Raw genomic sequence first — 24,440 nt, forward strand, 5'->3', positions numbered from 1 at the left:
GAATAACAACTATTTACATAGCAGTCACTTATATTTGATGCTGTAGGCATACAAGAGGATGTATATGGTTTATGGAAATATCACACCATTCTACAAGTGATTTAAGCATCTAAAAGTTTCAGCTCTACAAGGAATCCTAACATCAATCCTCATGTACAGTGAGAGACAAGTATACACACGGAATATTATACAGCCTTAAAGGGACAGAATTCATGCTACACAAAGACTTAACAACACTAATTGAAGTAAACCAATCACAAAAGGATAGATACAGTGTGACTCCACTTATAGCTGTCTAGAGCAGTCATGTGACCAGGGGCAGAAAGCAGAACGGTAGGGAGAGGGGCAAGAAAAGCAGTTGTTTACTAAGTACAGAGTTTCAGCTCTAGAAGATGAAATGCTATGAGATCTGTTTCATAGTGACTTGAATATGATAAATATGATGAGCTGTACACTTAAAATTGGCTAAGAAATTTAATGTTTTCACCATGATTTAAAAAACAAAACCAAAAAACAAAGAAACAGTCTGAGAGACATGGAGTCTCTGCACGGTGAGCCTGCACCATACCTGGTGTGTCAATCAAATTGACTCTGTACCCTTTCCAGTCAAACGTCACAGCTGCTGACTGGATGGTAATGCCTCTTTCTCGCTCTTGAGCCATGAAATCCGTCACCGTGTCTCCATCATCGACATCTAATCGGGAAAAACAGACCACGGTTTAGTTCAAAACAAGGGCATCTTATTTGTTCTCAATAATTTACGGGACTGGGATAGCGTAATCTACTCTGAGAATAAAAGCTCCCCAAAATATTCAGTGTAATACCTAGAGCCCTTTATTTTCTCTATATAAAATCCTCATAAGAGAAAAGGCCTTTTCAGAATGATTTCATGGAAGTTTCTTTAAAAAAAAAATTCTATCAACCACACACTCATTCCCTTGAATTCTAGCTTGATGTTTCTTTTTTAAAAAAAATATTTATTTATTTATTATATTATATTATATTATGTGTACAGCATTCCTTCCATGTGTGCCCGCAAGCCAGAAGGGGGCACCAGGTCTCATTATAGATGGCTGTGAGCCACCATGTGGTTGCTGGGAATTGAACTTAGGACCTCTGGAAGAGCAGTCAGTGTTCTTAACCACTGAGCCATCTCTCCAGCCCTAGCTTGATGTTTCTTATTCACTCTGTGTCCCACACCCCTGGCTAGGGGATAGAGCAGCTCAAAGTCCACCAATTAAACTCCCTCCTAACTATATTCCTATTCCTACATCCTGATTATCTGGTCTGCACAGTAAAGCTAATGTAACAGAATTACCCTTACCCAGGTGTCACAAGAACAAAATGAGGCAGGATTTGAGACTTAGTGCAGCTCCATAATGCCCTGGAGCAGCCACATTGCGTGAGGACTAGAAACATTCTTCCCAGGTAAAGTTACCCTTTACAAGGGCTCTCACTGCTCAGTGTTCCAGAGCAAGGATTTGTCTGCAAATAAGGCCTGAGGAAAAGTTCTCAGTATAAACCCAGGAGTGAACTTAATCCTGAGAGTTCACTCAGATGAATTACAACTTTTATTCTGATTAAACTGACAGGCAATAATACATGAAAGTTATTTTTACCATTCAAAATTCATGAATGTAAGATATCACACCATTATACTACAACTTACATTAACAGAAGACCCCTTAAAATGGCATCTAGCTTCCCTTTATATACATACACACAATTTAAACATCAACATTAAGAAAAATAAAGAAATGTATTGGTAAGAAGTCTAGCCAGGCTGCGTAGCCCTGATTGGCCTGGAATTCACTATGTAGTACAGGCTAGTTCTGAACTCACAGAGATGTGCCTGCCTCTGCTTCCCTAGTGCAGGGATTAAAAATGTGTACCACCACATCTGGCTCATGTTATTATGTGTTGGATCTGGCCCAACTGGTCCGTACATTTCCGAGAAGTGGAGTGTGGACTGAGAAAAGAAATAGACAAGAGACCGTAGAGTCGGGAGGGTGTCCAGTGAATACTGGAGCAAAAAGCCAAGTTTATTTCTCCCCGTCCTATAGCCAATCAAAAGGGGAGGGCACAAACAAGACTTCCATGATACAAAGAACAAGTATAGTTACCTCCTTACATCTCAAAACACCCAGTGACCACGCCCTAAGTCAAACATCCCATCTGGCTTTTGAGGAGCAAAGCGTCCAGTAGCTACACCTTTGGTCAAACATCCTGTTGTTTATCCTTGAGGAGTAAGAATAGGTTTGAACTCTCTGACCTTTAGTCAAGATGGAATGGATTCAAAACTGTGGGCCCCCACAATAATGACTATTATTCTAATCAACAAAGCAAACTCTGGTCACCAGAGCTGTGTAATTTAGTGTCTAGGCCTACAGAAATCTAAAATCAGTTCTTGATGCTTCAAATTTTGAAGTATTTCCAATTTCTAGTTTTAGATTTTCCAGAAAAGAAATTCCCAATTAGTGAAGTTCATGTAAACATTCTTAACTAAAAATTATAACTGAAATATTTCTGCTATCTCAATCATATGGATAAAGGATACTTAAACTATATTGACTGTAAATACACTTGAAACGGGTTAAAACTTCCTATAATTTTAAACAATTGAAACTTAGAAACTCTACAGTCACTTCAGGTACCCTAACTGAAGGGCACGAGGGAAGGGTTACCGTCAGACTTATGAAGCAAGAGAAGCCTGACGGTGCCTCACACCCTGCCATCGGTCAGATCCTCATTCACATAAGTATGGAAACCTAGGTAGCCTTGTGTTTAAGAACCTACCACTGCAGCACCTGCGCTAAGGGGCGGTACACGAGCTGGGAACTAAGCTGGAGACTTAAAAACACATGCTCACAGACAGACAGAGACACGGGGACACGGGTCTCCTTGGTCAAGAATGCCCACTTTATTGTGCTCAGAGGCAGCTCATATAGGGCTCTGGCCACGCCCCCACTCCCAGGATCTTTCAGCTGCAGACTCATCAGAACCCACTCCCCTGCCATCAGGGTCTCATGCTCACAGCAGAGGAAAACAAGTTGTTTACAAGAAATTCAGGGTCTGGTGGTCTGCAGTCCCCAACATACCATCACGAAGACTCTAATCTAAATGTTCTTTTCCTCTATTAAGCATCTAGTCTCTTATGCTTCCAAGTGTCTAGGTAAATGGCTCCCAAGAGGAACATATAAACTAGACCTCCTGAACCCACCATGGGACTCAGCCAGCACTACTTAGAACCAGTAACCCCTGATCTATGCTCATGCAAGTTCACCCTTTTAAAGTCAGTGACACACACACACTCTCACTTTCACTCTCTCACACACATTCAGACACTCATACAGATCTACTCACGCATACAGACATGAAAATGAAAAATGGACCAGTTGGGAAGAAGGGGGTCAGCAGGAGAGTGTGGGGGACAATAGAAGGTAATGATGGTTGAAAATACATTATATGCACATATAAAATTGTCAAAATTAAATAAATAAAGAATGCACAGAAAAATTGGTGCAAATAAAAGCAAAAAGCTGCTCTGGGGAATAAGTGCAGGCCAACTGAGAATTAACTACAATCTGCAAAAGCTACAATTGAGCAGTAAACTGCAGACCTCGGAAAATACAACTAAGGATTAACAAAATCGTCTCCTTTCCCATAGAATTTGCCCTTAACTTTCCAGATTTTTTTCTTCTAAATAAATCAGGCAATAGAAGTATGTCAACTATGTGGCTAGTATGTCAACAATAGAATTATTTCAACACACACACACACACACCAAAATAAAATCTACCTCCTTAAAGAATTACAGTTTGGAATTACACACCTTGGGCTTCCCTGAATAGGGTATGGAATGTCCCTTATATGAACCCTGGAAAGTAACTGCTTTCTCCACTAGGGTGCTCTTGCAAAAAGAAACATCTAACGCTAAATGTGGTTCTGTCCTACAAACCTCCAGTAGGCCAATGTCAAGTGAGGCCCGTGATGGCCTTGGGGGTGCTCAATGCTTAGCTAAATCTCAGAAGACCCTCTTCTGGTGGTGTTGCCAGCTACCTTATCTTAACGTTGTCGTTTTAGACATCAGAGACTCCATGCCATACTCTAGTTGACTTCTTTTGCTAGTGGGGGTTGGGGAGAGGAGGAATCCATTCTAACCTCCCAATGATCTTGTGTATCCAGAATAGTACAGAATTCGTTCTGTGGTAGTAGTTTTGCCTGCATCAATATGAGCCATAATTCCAATATTACGGATTCTGTTTAAAAGGGGAAAAAAGTCATGCATTATGAAGCACATATTACAATCAAAATATCTATGCTGTGAGAATCTACAGGTGATTAGCATTCCTATAGTACATGTAATTATGTACAAAGACAAATGCAAAGCATATTTGGATTTTATTTTCAGCATATACTAAGTATACGTAGTGATAGACTATACTCTGACGTTCTCATATACTAAGTATACGTAGTGATAGACTATACTCTGACGTTCTCATATACTAAGTATACGTAGTGATACTATACTATGACGTTCTCATATACTAAGTGTATGTAGTGATAGACTATACTATGACGTTCTCATATACTAAGTATATGTAGTGATAGACTATAGTATGACATTTTCATATATGCATGTAATGTACTTTGTACATATACTAAGTATACACAGTAATAGACTATACCATGACATTCTCATATAAGTATATTAAGTATACATAGTAATAGACTATACTATGACATTCTCATATACGCATGTGATGTACTTTGGTCGTATTCACCCCACACCACCCTCTCTTATACCCACCCATTCCTGTCGATGTATCCTACCACATTATCAGACAAGAGAGCTAAGTAAAAAAGGGCTAACTACAATATTAAGACTTGCTTATATTCATTTGTTACATTAAAAAAATCTTAATACTTAACTGAGAAAAAGTATCTTTTGAGATACATACTAACATTTACAATAGAAATTGCATACGTCACTAGGAAAGCCTGCCGATGAAGACTTGTCAACTTGTCAACAGCACACTGGGAACCAGTGTAATGATAGTACTTACTTCGCCACAGGAGGGCTAATGATGGAGTGAAGGGATTTGACATCATTTCCTATTACACCTAACAGGAAGAGAATTGAAATTAAACTATTAGATTAGTAAAAATTTTTTAATTTATAAATGAAAACATACAAAATAATTTAAAACAAATACAACATTCCAAATCAAGCTAAATAAAATGCAGTTATTTAAGATTTATTTTCTACCAACATAGGAAAGTTATGATTGATAGTAGAAATTCTGGATAACAATTTCTTTTTTCAGTCCACACCTATGAACATCAATCTCTAAATTAAACCCTTAAAAAATACAGATCTATTTCAGCCAGTTACTTATTACACCTCTATTTACAGAACTGTAGAACCAGTGTTCATAACAATAACATAGAAGGTAACAGAAGGTCCTATATAAAAGGGAAAGGTAAATGTGCAGTCAAGGAAGCCAGCATTTCCAAGTTTTGAAGCATTCTGAGTAACCAAGTGATTGTGAGCTGCCATGCAGGTTAGACCCTCCCTTCCCTCAGCTACCCCAGGCCCTGGGCCTTTATAGGCAGATGCCTGTGTGCAATCAGTCAGCAGCAGCTGAAAGATACGGATTCTAAATAGCTAAGTAGCGTTTCTTTTTTATTTTACTTATTTAGTATTTTCTTTGCTTGGCTTCTTTTTGAGGTAGTGTCTCACTCTGAAGTCCTGGTTAGCCTGCTATGTAGATCAGGTTGGCCTCAAGCTCACCAAAATCCTCCTGCCTCTGAATTCTGGGGTTGAAGGTGTGCACCACGGCACCCAGCTTTTATTTAAGGTTTTGAGGCAGAGGCTCATATGTAATGTAGTCCTGCTGAGAGTTAAGACTCTCGGGCCTTCTGCCTCAGCCTTGCTAATACTAGAATTTTAATGTGAGCCCCCCCCGACATCCACTCAGTATTTGTTACAGAAAAATGTTCACAAGATCACTTCACGTGAGCCTAAGTTTCAGTAATTATACTGAAGCTACAGCAATTTTACTTGTGAATTTAATTTCTATTTTCATTCTCTTTAAACAAAGTCTTCTAAATTTCTAAAATAAAAACTTTTAGATTTTCAAAAGTCCATTGGGCAATCTAAAGACCCAAAGACAAAGTACATGCCACAGTTAAACCAGCAGGGGTGAAACACCCAAGCCTGCATACAGACTGGCAATGCATCCTCGCAGACCAGCAGCCAGGCAGTACTATGGCCCTCCATCACTGCACATGATGAACATGCTAATTAGAACAGCAGAAAAATTAAGCTATTTCCATCCAGGACTGTATGCTTGCTCCCTCAAACACAGGAAGGCATGAGCAACGAGGTGCTCAGCTCCCGGGTATTCCGGGTCCTACTAGTCAGGCCTCCATTTAAACTATTTCAGATAAATATGTACCCAACTTCTTCTAAAACTCCTCAAAATAAATTATTTTATTAAAATCTCTTGACATAAAGCATGTTATCGTAAAACTCAGCAATGAACCACAGAGTATCTCCCAGGAGGGTACTCCACCAGCAGACTCACTCACTAAGTGAGCAGCCAGCTACCAAACTCGCCCCTCCCTTGGTTCAGTTCATCAGAGGCCCACCTGGCAGAGGGAGAGCGATGACTCCACGAAGACCAATCTCCCTTACGTCTACCAAAACACTCTCACCTAATAATCTCAAGGAAATAGCCAAAATAGGTTGGAAACCTCTAAAAAGCAAGGTTACGAAACAGAAAGTGAGAGATGGCGCACAAGAGGAGAAAATGAGCATTTCCAGTAGAACTAACATCTGTACCTGCTGGTGAGCTGTAGTTTCTTCGAAGAGGCACCCGAGTCTTTGATCTTTTTAAAATTGCCTTTATTTTACAGTAGCACATAGTCTACGAGGGAGAAAAAGAAATTGATAGTAATTTTATTTGATCATTTACAACAAACGTGGAATCCAGGAAACACATCTTCTTGTGGGTGCAGTGCCACATCCTGTCATCCCAGCAATCAGGAGGCTGAGGGGAGACCCTGAGCTTGAGGGCAGCGTCCACCACGTAACAACAATCTCTCTATATCTTTGTCCAAGAGGAAGATATATTATGCAGAATACCACTCGAGTAATTTTAAACTAGCAAACGAAATGGGCAGCCTCAGGACACGGCATGCAGGGTCTAGGTTTCACCAAGGCTCCCTGCTAGATCACTGCTGGAGGAGGAGCAGCCCAGACAAGCACAGTCTCAGCAGGTGAGTGGCAGAGGGCATAGTACTGCTTGACGATTCATATTTGTAATACATAATGAAAATGTGAGTTTTCAAAATAACACATGGAGCTCTACTGTTAGGATAAAGCTTACAGGAAGAAACTGCTCATGAAACATGAGGCAGGTGTCAAAAATACCTCAGAAATTGGTTTCCAACAGCTCTGCAGAGTTTTACCTTAACTATTTAACAATAATGTCGTATCTTGATATGATGTGACAGAACTTTACTTCACAGATGTTTCAACTTACAGATATTTGAATACATGCACAGCACATTCTTAGTTAGCAGTGTAAGGGTGAGCATTCAGTACTGCCATTCTTGGAAGAGACAGAGAACGTCAGCCTTCCTCTTTTTTACCTCATGAGAACGGCATTCTGTCTGCTGCTCGCTCTTTTTACTGCTAAGGAAATTTTTAAATTGCATTTCCAACTAAATTAAGGTAGTTTGACCAAGCTAAATTTAGAATAAGTAATACTAAGCCCTGGGGAAAAAAACAATTGGGCTACTAAAATACAACCCTTTTGTAAGAAACACTTACATTAAGAGGTACACTGAATACTTTCCGATTATTCACTGCAAACATCCTCCAGCTGGTAAATATTGTGACCCTCTAATATCTTATCCTGAAAAAAGAAACAAACACAATTATAAAATAAATATACACATTAAGTCAGTAAGGCATATATAAGAAATAGGATTGTATATTTTAAAAAATAGGAATAACTATGGCTACCAAAAACTCAATGCATCATTTAAAAAGTAAAACTTTGTACGAAATGAAATACACAGTTCTTAAGCTTAAATTGTCCACCTTTTAAAAAAGACCATCTTAAATGAAGGTATAAAAAGCTGAGAGTTTGGTGGATATCTGTAATCCCAGCTCTAAGGAAGCAGAGGGAGGAGGGTTGCCAAATTTGAGGTCACCTGGGCTACATAGTAAGATCCTATCTCAAAGAGAGAGAAAAAAAAAAAAGACAAACAAAAATATAATTGGCCGGGCAGTGGTGGCGCACGCCTTTAATCCCAGCACTCGGAAGGCAGAGGCAGGCGGATCTCTGTGAGTTCGAGGCCAGCCTGGTCTTACAAGAGCTAGTTCCAGGACAGGAATCAAAAGTTACAGAGAAACCCTGTCTCGAAAATCAAAAAAAAAAAAAAAAAAAAAAAAAAAAAGAAAGCTATAATTGAAGCACAACTATTAAATTTTTAAAAATTAAAAAATAAAAATATATTTTAAACATACAGAATAAACTATGATAAATATTCTCATGCAAACTTGGTAGTTTCTCATTGGCAACAAAAATCTATCTACATATTCTAATTTTTAATTATAAATATATGAAAATAAAACAAAGACATAGCGAAGTCAGCCATCTTCGTGTGGTTGCAGAAGCAGAGCACCTTGGCTTGTACTCACTAACCCTGAGGGCGCCCCAGGTGGAGCACTGGCTAGTGTGCCCAGGGTCCCCGATTTGACCTAAACCCACATTTCCAAGTCTTCACAACACCACCGGTGTGACAAGAAGACAGAGGACCTAACACCCTAGCACCTGGGGAGACAATGAGAAATCAGTTATACAGGAAGTCATGCTCAGCTTGTCTTCCTGCTAAAATGTTTCCTATTAGCATTAGCTCTTAATATTACTTTATTAAGTAATATTTTAATATTTTCTTTTCCTCTTTATGCTGAATGGAAGATCTCAAGCTATCAATCTTATTTTCACTTCAAAACTTATTTCAGGCACAAGTTATTTTAAAAGATTTAAAACTTATTTTTATTTCTGTGTCCCTGTGAATGCATGCCATTTATGTAAAGGTGCCTGCAATGACAGCTGGGAAAAGAACAGCAATTCCTAGATTCAGGTTAAAGTAATTTCTTGATCTAGAAGTTGATTAAAGAAGAAGCTGATTAAATAGGGCCTGAAAACCCACTGAGACATACATCTACAGTATATCAATTTTCTGGATGTATGTCCCACTTCAATAAAATCTTTAAAAAACAAAACAAAAGCTGAAAGGTGGTGGTGCATGCCTTTAATCTCAGCATCAGGAGGTAGAGGCAGGAGGATTTCTGTGAGTTTGATGACAGCCTGGTCTACAGTGAGTTTCAGGACAGGCTACAAAACTACACAGAAAAACCCTGTCTCAAAAAACCAAAAAAAACCCTAAAACCAAAAACAACTTGCTGGAGTCTCAGGTCTTCTTAGATAAACCACTAGAAATCTCTGCACTTTGATCTTTCATCTATGGCATCACAGAAACAGCATGAAAATTAACTCCACACAATCAGTAAGGACTGCGTTTAGCACTGCTTTCTAGATGGATGAAAACAATTCTTGCACTCACACTGACTCTAGGTAGCTCAAACAAAACAAAATACTATGGAGACAAAAACCTGAATCCAAGCACTAAGACTTCTTGGGATGAATACTTTCTAATATTGGTAGTTCCAAACTTAAGCATTAACTAGGATTTTTTTTTTTTTGACTACTAGGGGTTGATGAGATGGTTCAGCTGTTAAAAGCATTGGCTGTCCTTCCAGAGGACCCAGATTCAGTTCCCAGCATCCACTAGTACTCCAAACTATCTTTTGTGATCCAACACCTTCTCCTAGCCTCCGAGGACTCCAGGCACGCTCGTGGCGCACAGACATACAGGTATGCAAAACACCCATACACATTAAATAAAATAAAGTCACAAAACACACTTTTTAAAAGGTAAAACTGACCCTAATTTCATGTGCTTTCTTGGGAATTCCTTCCCGGCAATAGAGAGCCAGTTCATCTAGGTTCGCTCAGTCTTAGTTCCCGAATTGCAATAACCGCCTCAAGAACTTAGGAAATTAAGTCCTGAACCTCCACAAAAACAAAATGATCTCTTGCTTTCTTGGCAGTTGGCCCAGCAGTTTTACTTTCTACATAATAAATTTCAATTACTTGTGCACACACTAGTGACAAAAGAAAAACAAAACAATCAGTCGCCCTTGATAAAGGATGAAGGAAAACGTCCCTAATTCAGCAGGCATCAAGGGCTGGGCTTCTGGAGCCTGCTGTCAGCCGCAGCCACAAGGTCAGCAGTCCCCAGCACAAGACCGGTGGCCGCTGCACAGAGTGGCACTCACAAAGCACTGTGCACCAACGACTAGCTTCTCTTGGCCATTCTGAGGGGAGTAAGGGGCGCCCGCCACTCCAAAACAGGCAACAGGCTCACGTTACAACTCCCCACCGCCTAAAAAAAGCCCCATACCTGCAGAAGGAACGTACAGACCCGCAGGCTTGCGGCGCCGCAGGTGGCAGACCTTCCCATTTCCGGCGGTGCGTCAGCTAAATAGCGCCTGCTAGCAACTTCCGCTCTGCTGCCTAGAAAGCGGAGAGCCGACTCGGAACGGCTGTGTGGCGCTCACGCTTCACACGGCCTTCTTAAAGTGTTGCCCTTTCCCGTCCCGCCTTGCGCGGCGAGTGCTCGTGGGTCAGTGAGAGCCAAAAGAGGTTTTTCGCAGTCGGGAGGTCGCGGACGGCTGTTCCCCAGCTGTCATCATGGTAAGGAGGCCTCCTCGGGCGCTGGCGGCGGAGGGCTTGGGGGTTAGCGTGCTTGGACTGTCGCGGGGGAAGGACGGTGGCAGGCGGAACTGAGACGCTGTGGAGTTGGATGTAGACTCCGGGAACTTAGCTGCTGGACGGGGAACACAAGTGAGACGGTTCACTACTAAAGTCCTAGCGTGGCGTCAGTGTCAGCCGGATGGAACAGAGTTGAGGCTTGTGATAATAATAAGCACTAATTGACATCCCACCATTTTACTGCTCAGTAAGTAAACCTATAGTCTTTGCAAGAAGCCAAACAGCGAATACATTGCCGAACCAAACCTGTCTGTCCAGACTGCCTGCCCTTTTCTTTCTACTGGATGTTTCTCGACAAAACGGAATGCCTTATAACTTTCTTTAGTTGCTCCAGAGTTCATGTGATAGCAGTTAAAAACACCATCCGTAATAGTTTTGTTACTTAGCATTATTCTCTAAACTGGACTTGACCTTGCATTATTGTCATTTTTTGTGGGCTCAGCATGTAAATAAATGCTGATCACAGTTTCATTGTTAAATCGATAAAAAATGAAACTATTTAGGATGCAAAGGGATCCCATACAGTACTGACAATGAGCAAAATGATACACCCACTTCGGAAGACAGTTATGGCAGTGGACAATTTCCATACAGAGATCTGAATTCAACTATATTATTGAAACTTTACTGCTAACTACCAAAGGGAAAAAAGTCCAAATAACCATCATCTGGGCAGTGGACAGACAAATGAGTTTATGTTCTCACACTGGGACACTACCCATCATTATAAAATAGTTAAGCACTGATAATGCACAAGGATATATTCCAGTTGAAAGAAGCCAGATGCAAAAGGGTATATGTTCTGTAGATTTCATTCACTGGGAAGAAAGTAAACATGGAAATATAAGGTGTGCCTGGTGGTGGTGTGGTGGTACACCTTTAACCCTAGCACAAGGGAGGCAGAGGCAGGCAGATCTCTGTGAGTTCCGGGACAGCCAGGGCTACACCGAGAACCATCAATAAAAACCAAAAGGAAAAGAAAAAACAATACATAGGGTTGAAGATGGCGATGTGTGTGTGTGGGGGGGGATGACTTAAGTAGCACAAAGGAATGTTTTGGGGTGATGGAAAATAAATATGCCATCTTGATTCTAATGGTTACAGAAATATATGATAGGTCAGAAATTACAACTCAAGCCAGGCGATGGTGGCGCACGCCTTTAATCCCAGCACTCGGGAGGCAGAGGCAGGCGGATCTCTGTGAGTTTGAGACCAGCCTGGTCTACAGAGCTAGTTCCAGGACAGGCTCAAAAAAAAGCCACAGAGAAACCCTGTCTCGAAACCACCCCCCCCTCCAAAAAAACCCCAGAAATTACAACTCAAACCTATAGCTAAAAATGGCAAATTTTGTTTTATGTAAATTGTTTTTTGGTAAAACTGACAAAGTTTCTAATAAAAATACCTGAAAATAATTTACCTTATTGTCCAAAGGAAAAAAATAACGAAATTCTGTAGTTACCTCATCTCTTTAGTAGACAAGTCCCTTCATTGAACAGGAGCTTTTCCTGGGATTCATGCCGGTGTAAACACATGAATGATGTGCTAGGTTAAAGTATATTTAATTTACATCCTATGAAGGGTGATAGTACTAGAGTCATTAAAGCTTTGGGTAGTGTGGGAGTCTTACCTAAATAAAGTAACGTTTCTTAAATCATTTCAGCCACAAAACGAGCATATTGAATTACACCGTAAACGCTATGGATATCGTTTGGATTACCATGAGAAAAAGAGAAAGAAGGAAAGTCGGGAGGCCCATGAACGTTCAAAGAAGGCAAAGAAAATGATTGGCCTGAAGGCTAAGCTCTACCATAAGCAGCGCCATGCTGAGAAAATACAAATGAAAAAAACGTAAGTGGTCCTGTCTAACTCTTGGGATCGGGAACACCATTGGGTGATAATTGCCAAACACATTCCAAATCTCTTTCCTTTCTGATAGCATTAAGATGCACGAAAAGAGAAACACCAAGCAAAAGAATGATGAGAAGACTCCACAAGGAGCAGTGCCTGCCTACCTGCTGGACAGAGAGGGGCAATCTAGAGCAAAAGTGCTTTCCAACATGATTAAGCAGAAACGAAAAGAGAAGGCGGTAAGCGATGAAAAAATTAGTCTTGTCTTGTTTGACAGAAATATTTAAATTAAAATTTGAGGTTCTAGGTTTATCTCCAGTTTAATTTGGAACATTAAGTGCAACAATAGTTCCATTTGCATATCAAAGTCCTAAAATGTTTCGTAAATTTTTATTTTGATGATTTAAGATTTGATTATTTTTATTTTATATGTATGTTTGCCCATGTGTGTGCATTTATGACACTGCGTGATGCCGACAAAGCCAGAACTGGAATTACTGTTGTGAGCTGCTCTGTGGGTGCTGAGAACTGAACCCAGGTCCTCCGAAGAGCGGCATTTGAAGGGCTCCTGGCTGCTAAGCTCTCAAGCCACAATTTTATAAATTTAGTTTGATAGAAACTTCTGTCTTATCACCAAGATTGAAATATCCCTGTTGAAAAAATTTCGAATTTAAGTTTTAACAAAAGGTATCACTGGGAGCTGTGGAGTAGCTCAGTTGATAAAAGTTTGCCTAGTTTGTCTGTAATCCCTGCAGTTGGTGGGGGGGCAGGAGGATCAGAAGTTCAAGGTCATCCTTTGCTAAATAGCAAGTTTGAAACCAATTTCATCTACATGAAATCCTGCAAGCCATTAGAATGTTAGACATTTGGCTAGTCAGTAGTGGTACATGCTTTTAATCCCACCACTCAGGAGGCAGAGGCAGGTAGATCTCTGAGTTAGAGGCCAGCCTGGTCTACAGAGCTAGTTCCAGGACAGGCTCCAAAGCTACACAGAGAAACCCTGTCTTGAAAAACCATAAAAAGAGAATGTCATACATCTTTCATTTAAAAACTAAGTAATGAACCTTAAGAATTCAGTAGATAATGACTTCCTACAATTGAAAATCCCTGATGCTGTTGTACTGTGGAGAAAAACACAACTTACTTGTTTTTCCTGCCTTGCAGTGCCAAAATTGATTCTAGTGGAAAATTTCCAAATGGACTTAACGTAGATAAAAATTCAACAATTCTTTTAGTACACCCTTTACAAGTACTGTCAAACTAGCTAAAATTCTGTCCCAATTTGAAAAAGAGCAAATTTTTAAGCACCTGTGAATAGAATAAGCAACCTAATAGAAAAATACATAGTATTGAAATCTTTTTTTTTTTCAGTTTGTAAATATCCCAAATTAGAATGTTGTGACGAGTAGCGGTTATCTACTCAATGAATAACTTGAACTAGTCTAACTGCAGATAAAAGAATCTAGAGTTCAAGGGATTATAAGTCATTCTTGGCTGCCAGGTCCTTGTGAAATGCTGGAGTTGCTCCGAGAACCCATTTCTTAGGAATATTAGTCCAGTATTCTTTTCAGTGCCTAGTATTGCTATACCTTGAGAGGTTTTGTTTTGTGTGTCTGTGTATTCTGGAGCAGTTGAGAACACCTGACAACCTGATGATCAGTCTCAAAGTCCACTTCAGGGTAAACTAACGAAGAAACTAAGTGGGATAGTGAGCTTGTAACTAGTAACTAGGACATGCACTGCTGATGCGTCATTGCCTTAGAGGGACATAGCAAGGTATGAAGAAATCTTAGCTTAACCAAACCATTTATTTAATGTACCAGAATATATGAACTTAACTGAGTTTTCTTAATTATGGCTTCTGAAGAAACAGCACAGACTTCCCCAAAACAGTTGAACAACAAGTGAAGTGTGCTGAATGGTTTAGGAGAAGTGAGTGTTCTACTCTAACTAAAACACGTGACTCATTCTTACTCTCTTTTTATTACAATACAAACCTGCACTTCTAGGGAAAATGGGAAGTCCCTCTACCCAAAGTTCGCGCCCAAGGAGAAACAGAAGTATTGAAAGTTATTCGAACAGGAAAAAGAAAAAAGAAGGCATGGAAGAGGATGGTTACTAAAGTCTGCTTTGTTGGTGATGGTTTTACAAGAAAACCACCTAAATATGAAAGGTTTATCAGGCCGATGGTAAGTTTCTATGGGAGTATGATGACTTAATGTTAGCCCCTTGTTAAATATTCTTGGATAAAGAATATTACAGTTTCCTGAAATTGCTAAAGTTGATGTGAAAAACAGCTTGGAGAGCATTTTGTGCTATTTTTGTTACATCATTATTGGAAATTTACTTTGTATTTCCATGAATCTAGGCTGTGTCTTAACTTCAGATTCATAATAGACTTTAGATGAAAGAATTTTTATAACATTGCTAGTGATTTTTTTTTTTTTTTTGGTTTTTCGAGACAGGGTTTCTCTGTGGTTTTGGAGCCTGTAGCTCTTGTAGACCAGGCTGGTCTCGAACTCACAGAGATCCGCCTGCCTCTGCCTCCCAAGTGCTGGGATTAAAGGCATGTGCCACCACCGCCCGGCTGCTAGTGAATTCTTATATTTAAGCTTTATACACTAGACTCTTCATTCTTTTATAGTCATATTTTCCTTATTCAACAAGATAGATGCTGTATGCTGAAGTGCTAGGCCTTTGATACCAACCCATTAGACAATTTGAGTAAGAATGTTTGCTTACATTTGATCTTACACAAAAGACAAAAAAAAGCACTGGACTTAGCTTGAGCTTTAGTGAGGTAAATGTCGTTTTTACTTCTTTTGAATACATTCTAAATAGTATAACTGTTTTTATAAGGACTATAAAATAGCTTAATTTCTGTTGATAGCAGTAATAATATCTTCACAAACTAATCTCCTGCCTAGAATTTCCCCTTCTGCTTTGAAAAATATGGAACTGATTTTTTTTCAGAATCATTTCAGAGATTTCAAGTGCCACCATAAGTCTAGCCTGCTTAGATACATGAATGTTGGTAGTATTGATCTTAATGCTCAATCTAAATAATTGGTAAATGGATTCAAATGCTACAATCACTGCTAACAGCTTTTTTCACTGGATAGGGCAGTTTCTACCCCCCTCCCCCATTCACTTACTGTACCAGAGGCTGCCTGACTGCAGAGCCCAGAACATTTGTTCATTCATGGTCCTGACTTTAATTTTGTATTTATAATCTTTGGAATAAATTTTGGTGGCATTTTTTTTTCCCCAGGGAGGGACCTTTCTCTCAATACTAAGAACTTAATTAAACATCATTTTCCTTCCATCCCCAGAGGTAAAAATAAAGCAAAACTGCATGATGTTCTGACATATAAAGTACTGTACTGACAGAACCCCATTCGGGGGACTTGGTGGCATCTCTGTGACAAGGACCTCTCAGACTATTCTCCAGTCTTTGAGTCATATTACCATCTACATAAAGAAAGCTAACACCCACCAATTCCTTTTTCTTCCCCATGTTTAAAGAAGGCTGGAGTATTTGGAATCTGAAGTTGGAGCCCGTAGGTTTGATTCCATTTACCATATACAATTTAATCAAACGTGCAGACCCGGAGGGCTCTTGGGAGGTTGTCATGTATAAATGAGGAACTCGTGAACTCTAGCAGTGTCTGGCACAGAGTAAGCTCAGTGAGTGCAGTGACTAGAAAAACACAGCTATTAACTGGGTATTCTGACATGGGAAACCTTTTGGATTGTGTATACTTCTTTCTACCACATTATCCACTGAGATATTTAGTCTGTTGAAATGTTAATATTTTATTTGATAGTTTAAGACAATATTCATCTCCTAGTTTAGATGACTAGAAGACTAGAAAAAGGATCTAAAGCCTCTGCCCACCATGTAGACTCATTCTTGTGGTTGACTTTCTAGGGTCTGCGTTTCAAAAAAGCTCATGTCACACATCCGGAACTGAAAGCTACCTTTTGCTTGCCGATACTTGGTGTGAAAAAGAATCCATCATCCCCATTATATACAACTCTGGGTGTAATCACCAAAGGGACAGTCATTGAAGTGAACGTGAGCGAGCTGGGCCTTGTGACACAAGGAGGCAAGGTTATTTGGGGTAAGTAAAAGTTTAAATGAGGGGTTGCTTTCCTGTAGCCTAATGCAAACACTTTCCTAAGTATTAAAAGTGTACAACTTTCTAATGAAGAAGAGCCAAGTATGTTAGGGGGTTGGAGCTATGAGGTCTTTTCCTGATTTAGTTTTTGCATTTACTGCCCAGATTATCCTTAAACTTAGATGTTGTTTGAAAAGGAAGATATTGTTTAAAATAGGTTGTTAAACTGATTTGAAATTCATTAAAGCAAAATAAGTCATCATGGGAAAGTAGACACTAATAAAATGTATTAATAAAATGGAGCTGGCTGCTGTTTGTGAACATAATTACATAAGTTTCGAGTACAACTTGATCTTGAGTTACCTTCTGCTTGTTTATTAAATACGGTAGACTCCTGGGTGGTGGCGGCGCACGCCTTTAATCCCAGCACTCAGGAGGCAGAGGCAGGCGGATCTCTGTGAGTTCGAGGCCAGCCTGGTCTACAAGAGCTAGTTCCAGGACAGGAACCAAAAGCTACGGAGAAACCCTGTCTCGAAAATTCAATAAATAAATAAATAAATAAGGTAGACTTTAGACAAAAGTTTTATTCTTTAAGATTATTTTCGTTAACATTCTTTTCTTCCTTTGGCTTTTCTTTTCCTTAGGAAAGTATGCCCAAGTTACCAACAATCCTGAGAATGATGGGTGCATAAATGCAGTCTTGCTGGTTTGATAGTGACTTCTACTGAAAACTACGCACGGTTAGGAAAACACCATCACTGTGATCTGGCTGAATACTACCAAGGTGCCTACCCATGAGCAGTCATCGAGGAGTATTTATTAAATTGTAAATAAAAAATAAAAACTGCACAGTTTTACAGTTAGTCTTTAGTTTGGGGACTAAGGGCTCACATGGTAATAAAATGCAGTGACCGAATAGCAAGCACACAGATAGATGTATGTGAACTAGAGTGTATGCAGCATCATTGGAAAAGCCCCCAGTGTTGTTTGAAGCACCCATAAAGGTTAATGAACACTTAATTATTGAGTATTTTCCATCTCACTGCCATTAACCCTAAAAAAATGGAACATGTTAAACTTGGTAAGTGTTTAAGAAATATTACATTAAAAGTATGTGAGAGGGTAAATTAAACTGAACACAACTTGTGGCTTTTCCACTTGTAACCAATAGTTTATGTAGTACTTCAGTGAACTCCAGTGTACTTCTACATTTATACTGCTACAGTGATGGTACAAATTGGTTTAGATAGTTCTAGACTATGTACTAGTGCCCTGAAATGCAGTAGTTAATTAGATTAAAAGTCATGATTTGGAGTTGTAATTTAATCCAACCTCTTTTGTGATCTGTGAATCATAGGGCCATGGCTTTTTTTTTTCTTTAAAAGTCTGCCTTCATAATACAGCCAATGCTTTAACACAATCATTCAATGTCTATTACAATAACTAAGCACATCTTCATGAATGAAACTTGGGGGGGGGGGGAATGAAAACACAGACCAGAAAACAATCACAAAATATAGGTTTAATTGCTATTTTAAACGTTAAGGTGGGGGGAAGACTAGCAAGGAAACAAAACATAAATTCTCCAGTAAGACTTCGAGCTCTGAATACAACATTTTTTTCTCTTAAGTTTTAGAACATACAAAGATGGTAGTAAATGACCGTTCAGTACAGACAGATTCACCTCAGGACCATTCTTTACAATTAGATTTTAACATTTTCCACCAATAAAAATGGGTAATATATGATTTATTCACTTAAGTCACAGATGGTGAAAGGAAGTCTGACTTCAGGTAATCAGTGTGGTATTGCTGAAGTAGGTTTGCTTTTTTTAAGAAATAAAAACAGCAAACTATCTTGTAGTAGGAAGTATGAAAGCAAGCATGACATACGTACAGACCACACCAAAAACACCAGATTGAGAGTGGACGTAAAAGGCAGAAGTTGCTTTCTAAATATGGTTACATATGAGTAGTGTTAGTATAAATTCCTTATTTACATTGAAATCTGTGTAGGCTGCTGGTGTGACCACACCTTAGAAAGTAATCGCAGAGGAAGGAGCCTCGGAGCAGATGTTTAGCTGGTACACAGGGTTTAAAAGAACACTACGCTAAAGTCACAAACCATCTTAGGTAACACTGTAATCATCTGTTAAAAGAAAACCATTAATGACTAGAATTCCTTGCTCTGTAAACCAATGGAAATATGAACGTAGACACATTAAAGTAGAAGAATGTGAACATACATAGATGACTGACATTCTAAGTCATGCTATTATTTGATTTCGTTAAAAAAATCATAATAGAATCTCTCCATCTTTAAAACTTGGAGCTTTACAATAAAATTCTTGAATATTTTTTTGTGTGGTCTAACAGTAGTTTAGGTTTGAAAGTAAAACTAAAATTTTGCTAATACTCATCTGCTTTATATTATATAAGGAAATATATATGTATATACACCAGAAGGGAGCACCCCTCTCCACAAATACGACTTCTAAACAAAAAGAACCAGTTCCCAAGATACAACAGGGTGTGACCAAACATACAAAACTAGCTGCTTGAAGCCACAGCAGTCCTCCTAATGCCTTGCAAAAACTACAAGTATCGAATTAAGCTTGTTTAGGTTCCCTACTAAGCACAAATTTTGTTATAAATTTTATATAATCAGTATGCTACTGAACATGAAAGATCTTTCCTGTGTGACAGAATTTTTTCCTGTGATCTCTAAACTTTAACTTCTGTCACAGACAACATATTTCTTTGTGTTTTGAAATTGCTTTAAATTCCATTTATATTAAACAAGTTTAATTAGTATAAGTTTATATACTAGTCCCCAGTGTGATGTATTTTTAACTCAAGAGACTATTCACACATCAAGCTGCCAGTGAGTGCAATCTTTTAAAAACACTCATTTATGTAAAGGGAACAATAGCCAAAAAAAACCTAGAATTTTTTAGTGAGTACTATAAAATTAAAATTTAATTTTCTGAATCTTAACAGACTCTTCAGATACTATCCCTAGTTGAGATCCTAACAAAAGCTTCTCTAAAAGTGTAAAACAGCATCAGCATCTGGCAGATCCTGAGTTCGTCACACCTATTCTTTAACTTAGCATTGAGAAAAATGCCATAATTTTCACTTAACAATCATTAACTAGCTTCTAGCCAAAAATAAAAACAACAGGTAAATACAAGTGTTCTAACATCATAGTAGAGTTACTAGTTAGTCTGCTTAAAGACTTTAACTAATTGGACTTTCTAAAACATCTCATCCCTAAATGTAAGACCTGACATCACCAGATCACCTAACCGACTGAAGACTGAACTGCAAATCGAAACTCACAGCACCTAACATAAGGACACAAAGTCCAGGTATTTTCTCAAGGCTCAAACTTTCACAATAATGAATCTAAATGGTCTCAAAATAGCCTCCAACTTAAATATAAATGAGAGTACATGGTACTTCCAAAATACTATTGGCAGATTCTCTATGGTGTCTAAGAATAATCGTTTTGTTCATTTTAAAACCAACTGTCATAAAGAAATGAACAGGTTTTCCCCCCTATAAAAAAAATCAAATGCTTTTGCCATGGCAATAAAGTACACCTACAGGGTAGCCTACAGTCAGTAGTCAGAACATCTAAAGTATACAAGACTCAAAGGGACAGCAGAAATAGAATTTAGGCATTTGGACACCTCATAGGATAGGTCTAAAGAGGTGGTTCTAAACCTATCCCCAAAATAGGTTTAAATAGGTATAAATTGCAAGCGAGATGGAAGTCTTAAAAGAAGAATCACAGTGACTTACAGAGACTAGTAGGATTAAGTAGACTTAGGAAGGGCTATACTTCTGCAGAACTCTAATTAAGCAGGAATAAAGTATCTGATCTGACCCACCCACAGTCCAAATTAAACTACATTCTAAATTCAATTGCGTGAACTGTTTACCAGTTTAAAGTGTACCCAAGCTTTTTAGCATCTGCAAATATACAGAAAATTTTAGAAATTATACCAAATATGTCAGGTGGAATTTTAAATTACTCATATGCCACAGTTAAGTCTCTAAAGGTACTGTTAACATCAGATGATATGAAGGCTAGACTGTGTACTTCACAGATGTTGAACTATCTACAACTAATAAGAAATAAAAACAATCATGTTCACTACCATAAACTATGTTTTGTCATCTCACTTGAGATTATTTTAATTTAGTGACAACATTTTTGTTTAGTTATGCCTACACTTAAAAATATGGAGATTGTTTTTGATACTAAGATAAAACATTGAGAACCCTTACCAAGTTTTTACCATTAAAGCCCTTAGTATAAAAGATTTCTAGGATTTTTGTGTTAGAAAGTCTACTAAGATTTTTATTTTTTTTTAAAATATTAATGGTTAGATGTTCCACGTGCTAAAGAAAAATGTATGAATGACCTGGATTCCCAAAATTGACAAATGGTTCATAAAAATAAAAGTTACTTAGAGAAAATAATAAAAAGAATGGTGAGCCCTGAGGGGTAGAGGAATCTGCGTTTATAAATAATTTCAGATTGAAACTTTGGAATCTGTCCTGTGCCCCATGCTGTTTATTAATTACCATGTTTAAAAACAACAACTACATTACAAAGAAGAGAATTTATCATATGTATTTCTTCACTCAGGACAGTTTGGCTTTTTTCTTGGCAGGTCCTTTATGTCCTTTGGCCTTTCTTCTCAAATTCCTCCTGTCTACTACAGGAACTTCCACCTCTATCTCCTCTGAGCTGCTATCCACAGCTTTCTCAGCTGATTGTGTAAACTGGTCCAGTTGCTCAGAAGACGCTTCAGACTGCTCCTCTGACTGGTTCTTCTGCCCTGCATTCTGTGGGAATGGCACATCTTCAAGTTCTACCTCTATCTGAGCAGCAGATGTTTCCTGGGCCTCCGGGACCCCATCCTCACCCTGATCCTCCAGTGAGGAAGTAGTGTTGGATGATAAATTCTCAGAGACCGGCTCTTCAGGAAAGTCTGTTACTGCAGAATTTGGAAAACCACTGTCAGACTTCTCTTCATTTGACAGAGTGGCAACACTGTCTGAGCTCCCCAAATGTGTTTTCTTTTTTGAAACTAACTTTTCCTCAGTATGTCCTTTATCATCAGATGGGCCTTGATCTGTCAACATTTCTGAGTCAGAAACAGGTGAGGTCTGGGGGAAAAAAAGCCATACAAAATTAAGCTCAATAAACAATTTTATAATACAGTTCTAAATGAATCATTCTCAGAACACTGTCTCTGAATTATGTAAAGAACTCAGTACTGATTATTTTTGTTACAAAGGAGTCCATATTCTAAGTTCAACTCAAAATTTCTTCAAAATTGTCTCATGGCAAATTTAATACATTAAGAAACCATTTTGCCTCAAAAGAGTATCCAAAACACTTATGATTCTACCAAACCATCAGTTATCTCTATGTTTTGTTGTTACTATAGCCATAATGAAGAATCTCTTGGGACAACACTATCCTATCCCTTGCTCAGTCTAACTGGTTTCACTGGGCAACAGTGGTAAGGACAATGGGAGCTTTATTCACCAACCTCAGTGAGACACTTAGAAAGCATTAGTATAGCTGTAAGTCGTAATATTCAAAGCCAAACTAATTTTTAAATATTCATCAAGCTTTTCCTTAGCTTGTCTACTGAATTTAAAACAACTGAAATTACTGTAGTAGTCATAGCCAATGTAGACAATAAGTATTCAACTGTTTGATAAACCATGGGTTTTTTTATATAATTTTTCTAATCATTTCCCTAATCCTGTAAAAGAGTGCTCATTTTGTTACCATAAAGCAGTTATGATGTGGGGTGGGGGTGGAACTGAACCTTGAAAGACATATAAAAATTTATGTCTGAAATAAAATTCTCCTAAAGGACTATATGCTAGGATGTAGGAAAAGATGTGACTCCTCCACCTCTACCTAATGGCACCAATACTGGCAAAGGTTACCTATAAGAAAGTGAGGTGATTCTGCCTTACCTTGTCTGGTGCAGCCTCAGAAGTTTTTGGAGAGTCTGCCACCACTGGAACAGTATTCACAGTCTCCTCTCTGGAATTCAAAGCCGGAACTTTTACCTCTTCTTCCAGCCCTTCACTGGTGGAGTCCTCTTCAGTCACCAGTGAGGTCTTAAGGGCATCACCCACGACCTCACCATTCACAGGCTCTAATGTGGAGTCCTACACCAAGAAGGGAAGGCAGGCTCTGATTACAAACTAACTGGCTGTTCAAGGAAGACCCATTCTCAGTCCCTACTTATCATCCACCAGGACTCAGAAGAGATTTAAGACAATATAAAGCATGAGTCAAAGAATAGACTTCCTGGAGGAGGAATTTACTAGGCAGTACCAGCAGAGTAAAGAGTCCCCAAGGGCTGGGCATGATGGCACACACCTTTAATCCTACCACTCTGGAGACAGGTAAGTTCTCTGTGAATTCGGAGCCAGCCTGATCTCCAAAAGTAGTTCCAGGCAGGCTAGGACTGTTACACAGAGAAACCCAGGGGTCGGGGCACAGCGGGAGAGGATTCCCAAGGACCACATACTCCTACTGTTCTTTTGGTGATAGGGCAGTACGAGGATGCCCGGGGATTACACATTGTTGGTCTGAGACTCAACAGAAAGATCCTGCTCCTTTCTATTCCTTTTCTTTTTTTTGCTTTCTTTTGTTTTTCAAGACAGGGTTTTTCTGTGTAGCCCTGGCTGTTCTGGAACTCGCTCTGTAGACCAGGCTGGCCTCAAACTCCCAGAGACCCACCTGCCTTTGGCTCCCGAGTACTGAGATTTAAAGGCGTGCACCACCACTGTCCAGCCACTGTTGAATTATCATTTCTAATTCCTAATGATAGTCTAATAACCAGAAGGTATTCTTACCATTTTAAAAATTAGAACATTAATGCACATGACTGGTCAAAACTAGATCCAATACCAGATTTTATATTCAAGCATATAAAAGAAAGTTTTCCAGATAGATGTGGCACACACCTTTAATCACAGTACTCAATGCAGGCAAATATCTGTGAGTTCAAGGACAGACTGGTCTACATAGTGAGTCCCAAGACAGCCAGGACTCTGTAGAGAGACCCTGACTCAAAAGAAAATTTCCCAAATGAGACGTGAAAATTACTTACCTTTTCCAAATTAAAATTTTTCTAAAATATAAGTTTTTCAAATGAGCTTGGTGGTATGACTATAACCCTAGTATCAGAAGACTAAGGCGAGAGGATTCCAAGTTTAAGGACAGTCTAAGTAAATATAATGTCAATTCTAAGTATAGACTGGATTACAAGGGGGATTCTATCTCAACAAAGAGAAAGAAAGAATATTTTCTATCATTAATATAAATTTTACTATTATACAAAGTGGTATGCACCATTGGTTACAAACAGAAGGCAATTACAATAAACTCATAAAAGGACCAACCATAGAGGGAGAAATGTTAAAGATAAGAAAATAAAAACAATAGAAGGCAGAACTGTGGTCACTAAGTAAGAAGCAATGAAAACGTCAGTCCTTTAAGTTTTACA

At 38.8% G+C, this 24,440-nt stretch overlaps 3 protein-coding genes across 8 annotated transcripts in view; 1 reads left to right on the forward strand and 2 right to left on the reverse strand.

The window, feature by feature from the left end:
- Gfm2 (GTP dependent ribosome recycling factor mitochondrial 2) overlaps positions 1–10,631 on the reverse strand; it is a 39,025-nt gene extending 28,394 nt beyond the window's left edge. Inside the window, exons 1-6 of one of the 4 annotated variants that reach the window (XM_075976255.1) lie at positions 10,546–10,631; positions 7,841–7,925; positions 6,848–6,932; positions 5,067–5,124; positions 4,060–4,259; positions 569–694 (exon numbers count right to left, since the gene is read on the reverse strand). In XM_075976255.1, coding sequence (XP_075832370.1) covers positions 569–662 — 94 coding nt within the window. In that variant the 5' untranslated portion in view covers positions 663–694; positions 4,060–4,259; positions 5,067–5,124; ... (1 more) ...; positions 7,841–7,925; positions 10,546–10,631. Of the gene's footprint in view, positions 1–568; positions 695–4,059; positions 4,260–5,066; positions 5,125–6,847; positions 6,933–7,840; positions 7,926–10,027; positions 10,247–10,545 lie in introns of those variants that run through there. The other 3 variants (XM_075976251.1, XM_075976252.1, XM_075976253.1) reach the window with 3 other exon arrangements.
- Positions 10,632–10,709: 78 nt separating this feature from the next.
- On the forward strand, positions 10,710–17,734 carry Nsa2 (NSA2 ribosome biogenesis factor). The gene is made up of 6 exons (XM_075976261.1): positions 10,710–10,838; positions 12,577–12,764; positions 12,853–13,003; positions 14,774–14,953; positions 16,696–16,888; positions 17,530–17,734. Exons 1-6 carry the CDS (start codon positions 10,836–10,838, stop codon positions 17,595–17,597), a joined length of 783 nt encoding a protein of 260 aa, XP_075832376.1. The 5' UTR covers positions 10,710–10,835; the 3' UTR covers positions 17,598–17,734.
- A 653-nt stretch (positions 17,735–18,387) lies between these two features.
- The window catches only part of Fam169a (family with sequence similarity 169 member A), a 67,165-nt gene continuing 61,112 nt past the window's right edge, over positions 18,388–24,440 (reverse strand). For all 3 annotated transcript variants that reach the window (XM_075976258.1, XM_075976257.1, XM_075976256.1), the window contains exons 12-13: positions 22,897–23,094; positions 18,388–22,068 (exon numbers count right to left, since the gene is read on the reverse strand). In XM_075976258.1, coding sequence (XP_075832373.1) covers positions 21,541–22,068; positions 22,897–23,094 — 726 coding nt within the window. In that variant the 3' untranslated portion in view covers positions 18,388–21,540. The remainder of the gene's footprint in view (positions 22,069–22,896; positions 23,095–24,440) is intronic.

This window comes from Microtus pennsylvanicus, chromosome 6, assembly GCF_037038515.1.
Source record: "Microtus pennsylvanicus isolate mMicPen1 chromosome 6, mMicPen1.hap1, whole genome shotgun sequence".
In the NCBI taxonomy this organism is placed as follows: Eukaryota; Metazoa; Chordata; class Mammalia; order Rodentia; family Cricetidae; genus Microtus; species Microtus pennsylvanicus.

Bases quoted from the DNA above. Each gene is read 5' to 3' on its own strand.
- Nsa2 (XM_075976261.1), top strand. The intron at 14,954-16,695 runs GTAAGTTTCTAT...TTGACTTTCTAG, and splicing joins AAAGGTTTATCAGGCCGATG to GGTCTGCGTTTCAAAAAAGC. The intron at 16,889-17,529 runs GTAAGTAAAAGT...TCTTTTCCTTAG, and splicing joins AGGAGGCAAGGTTATTTGGG to GAAAGTATGCCCAAGTTACC.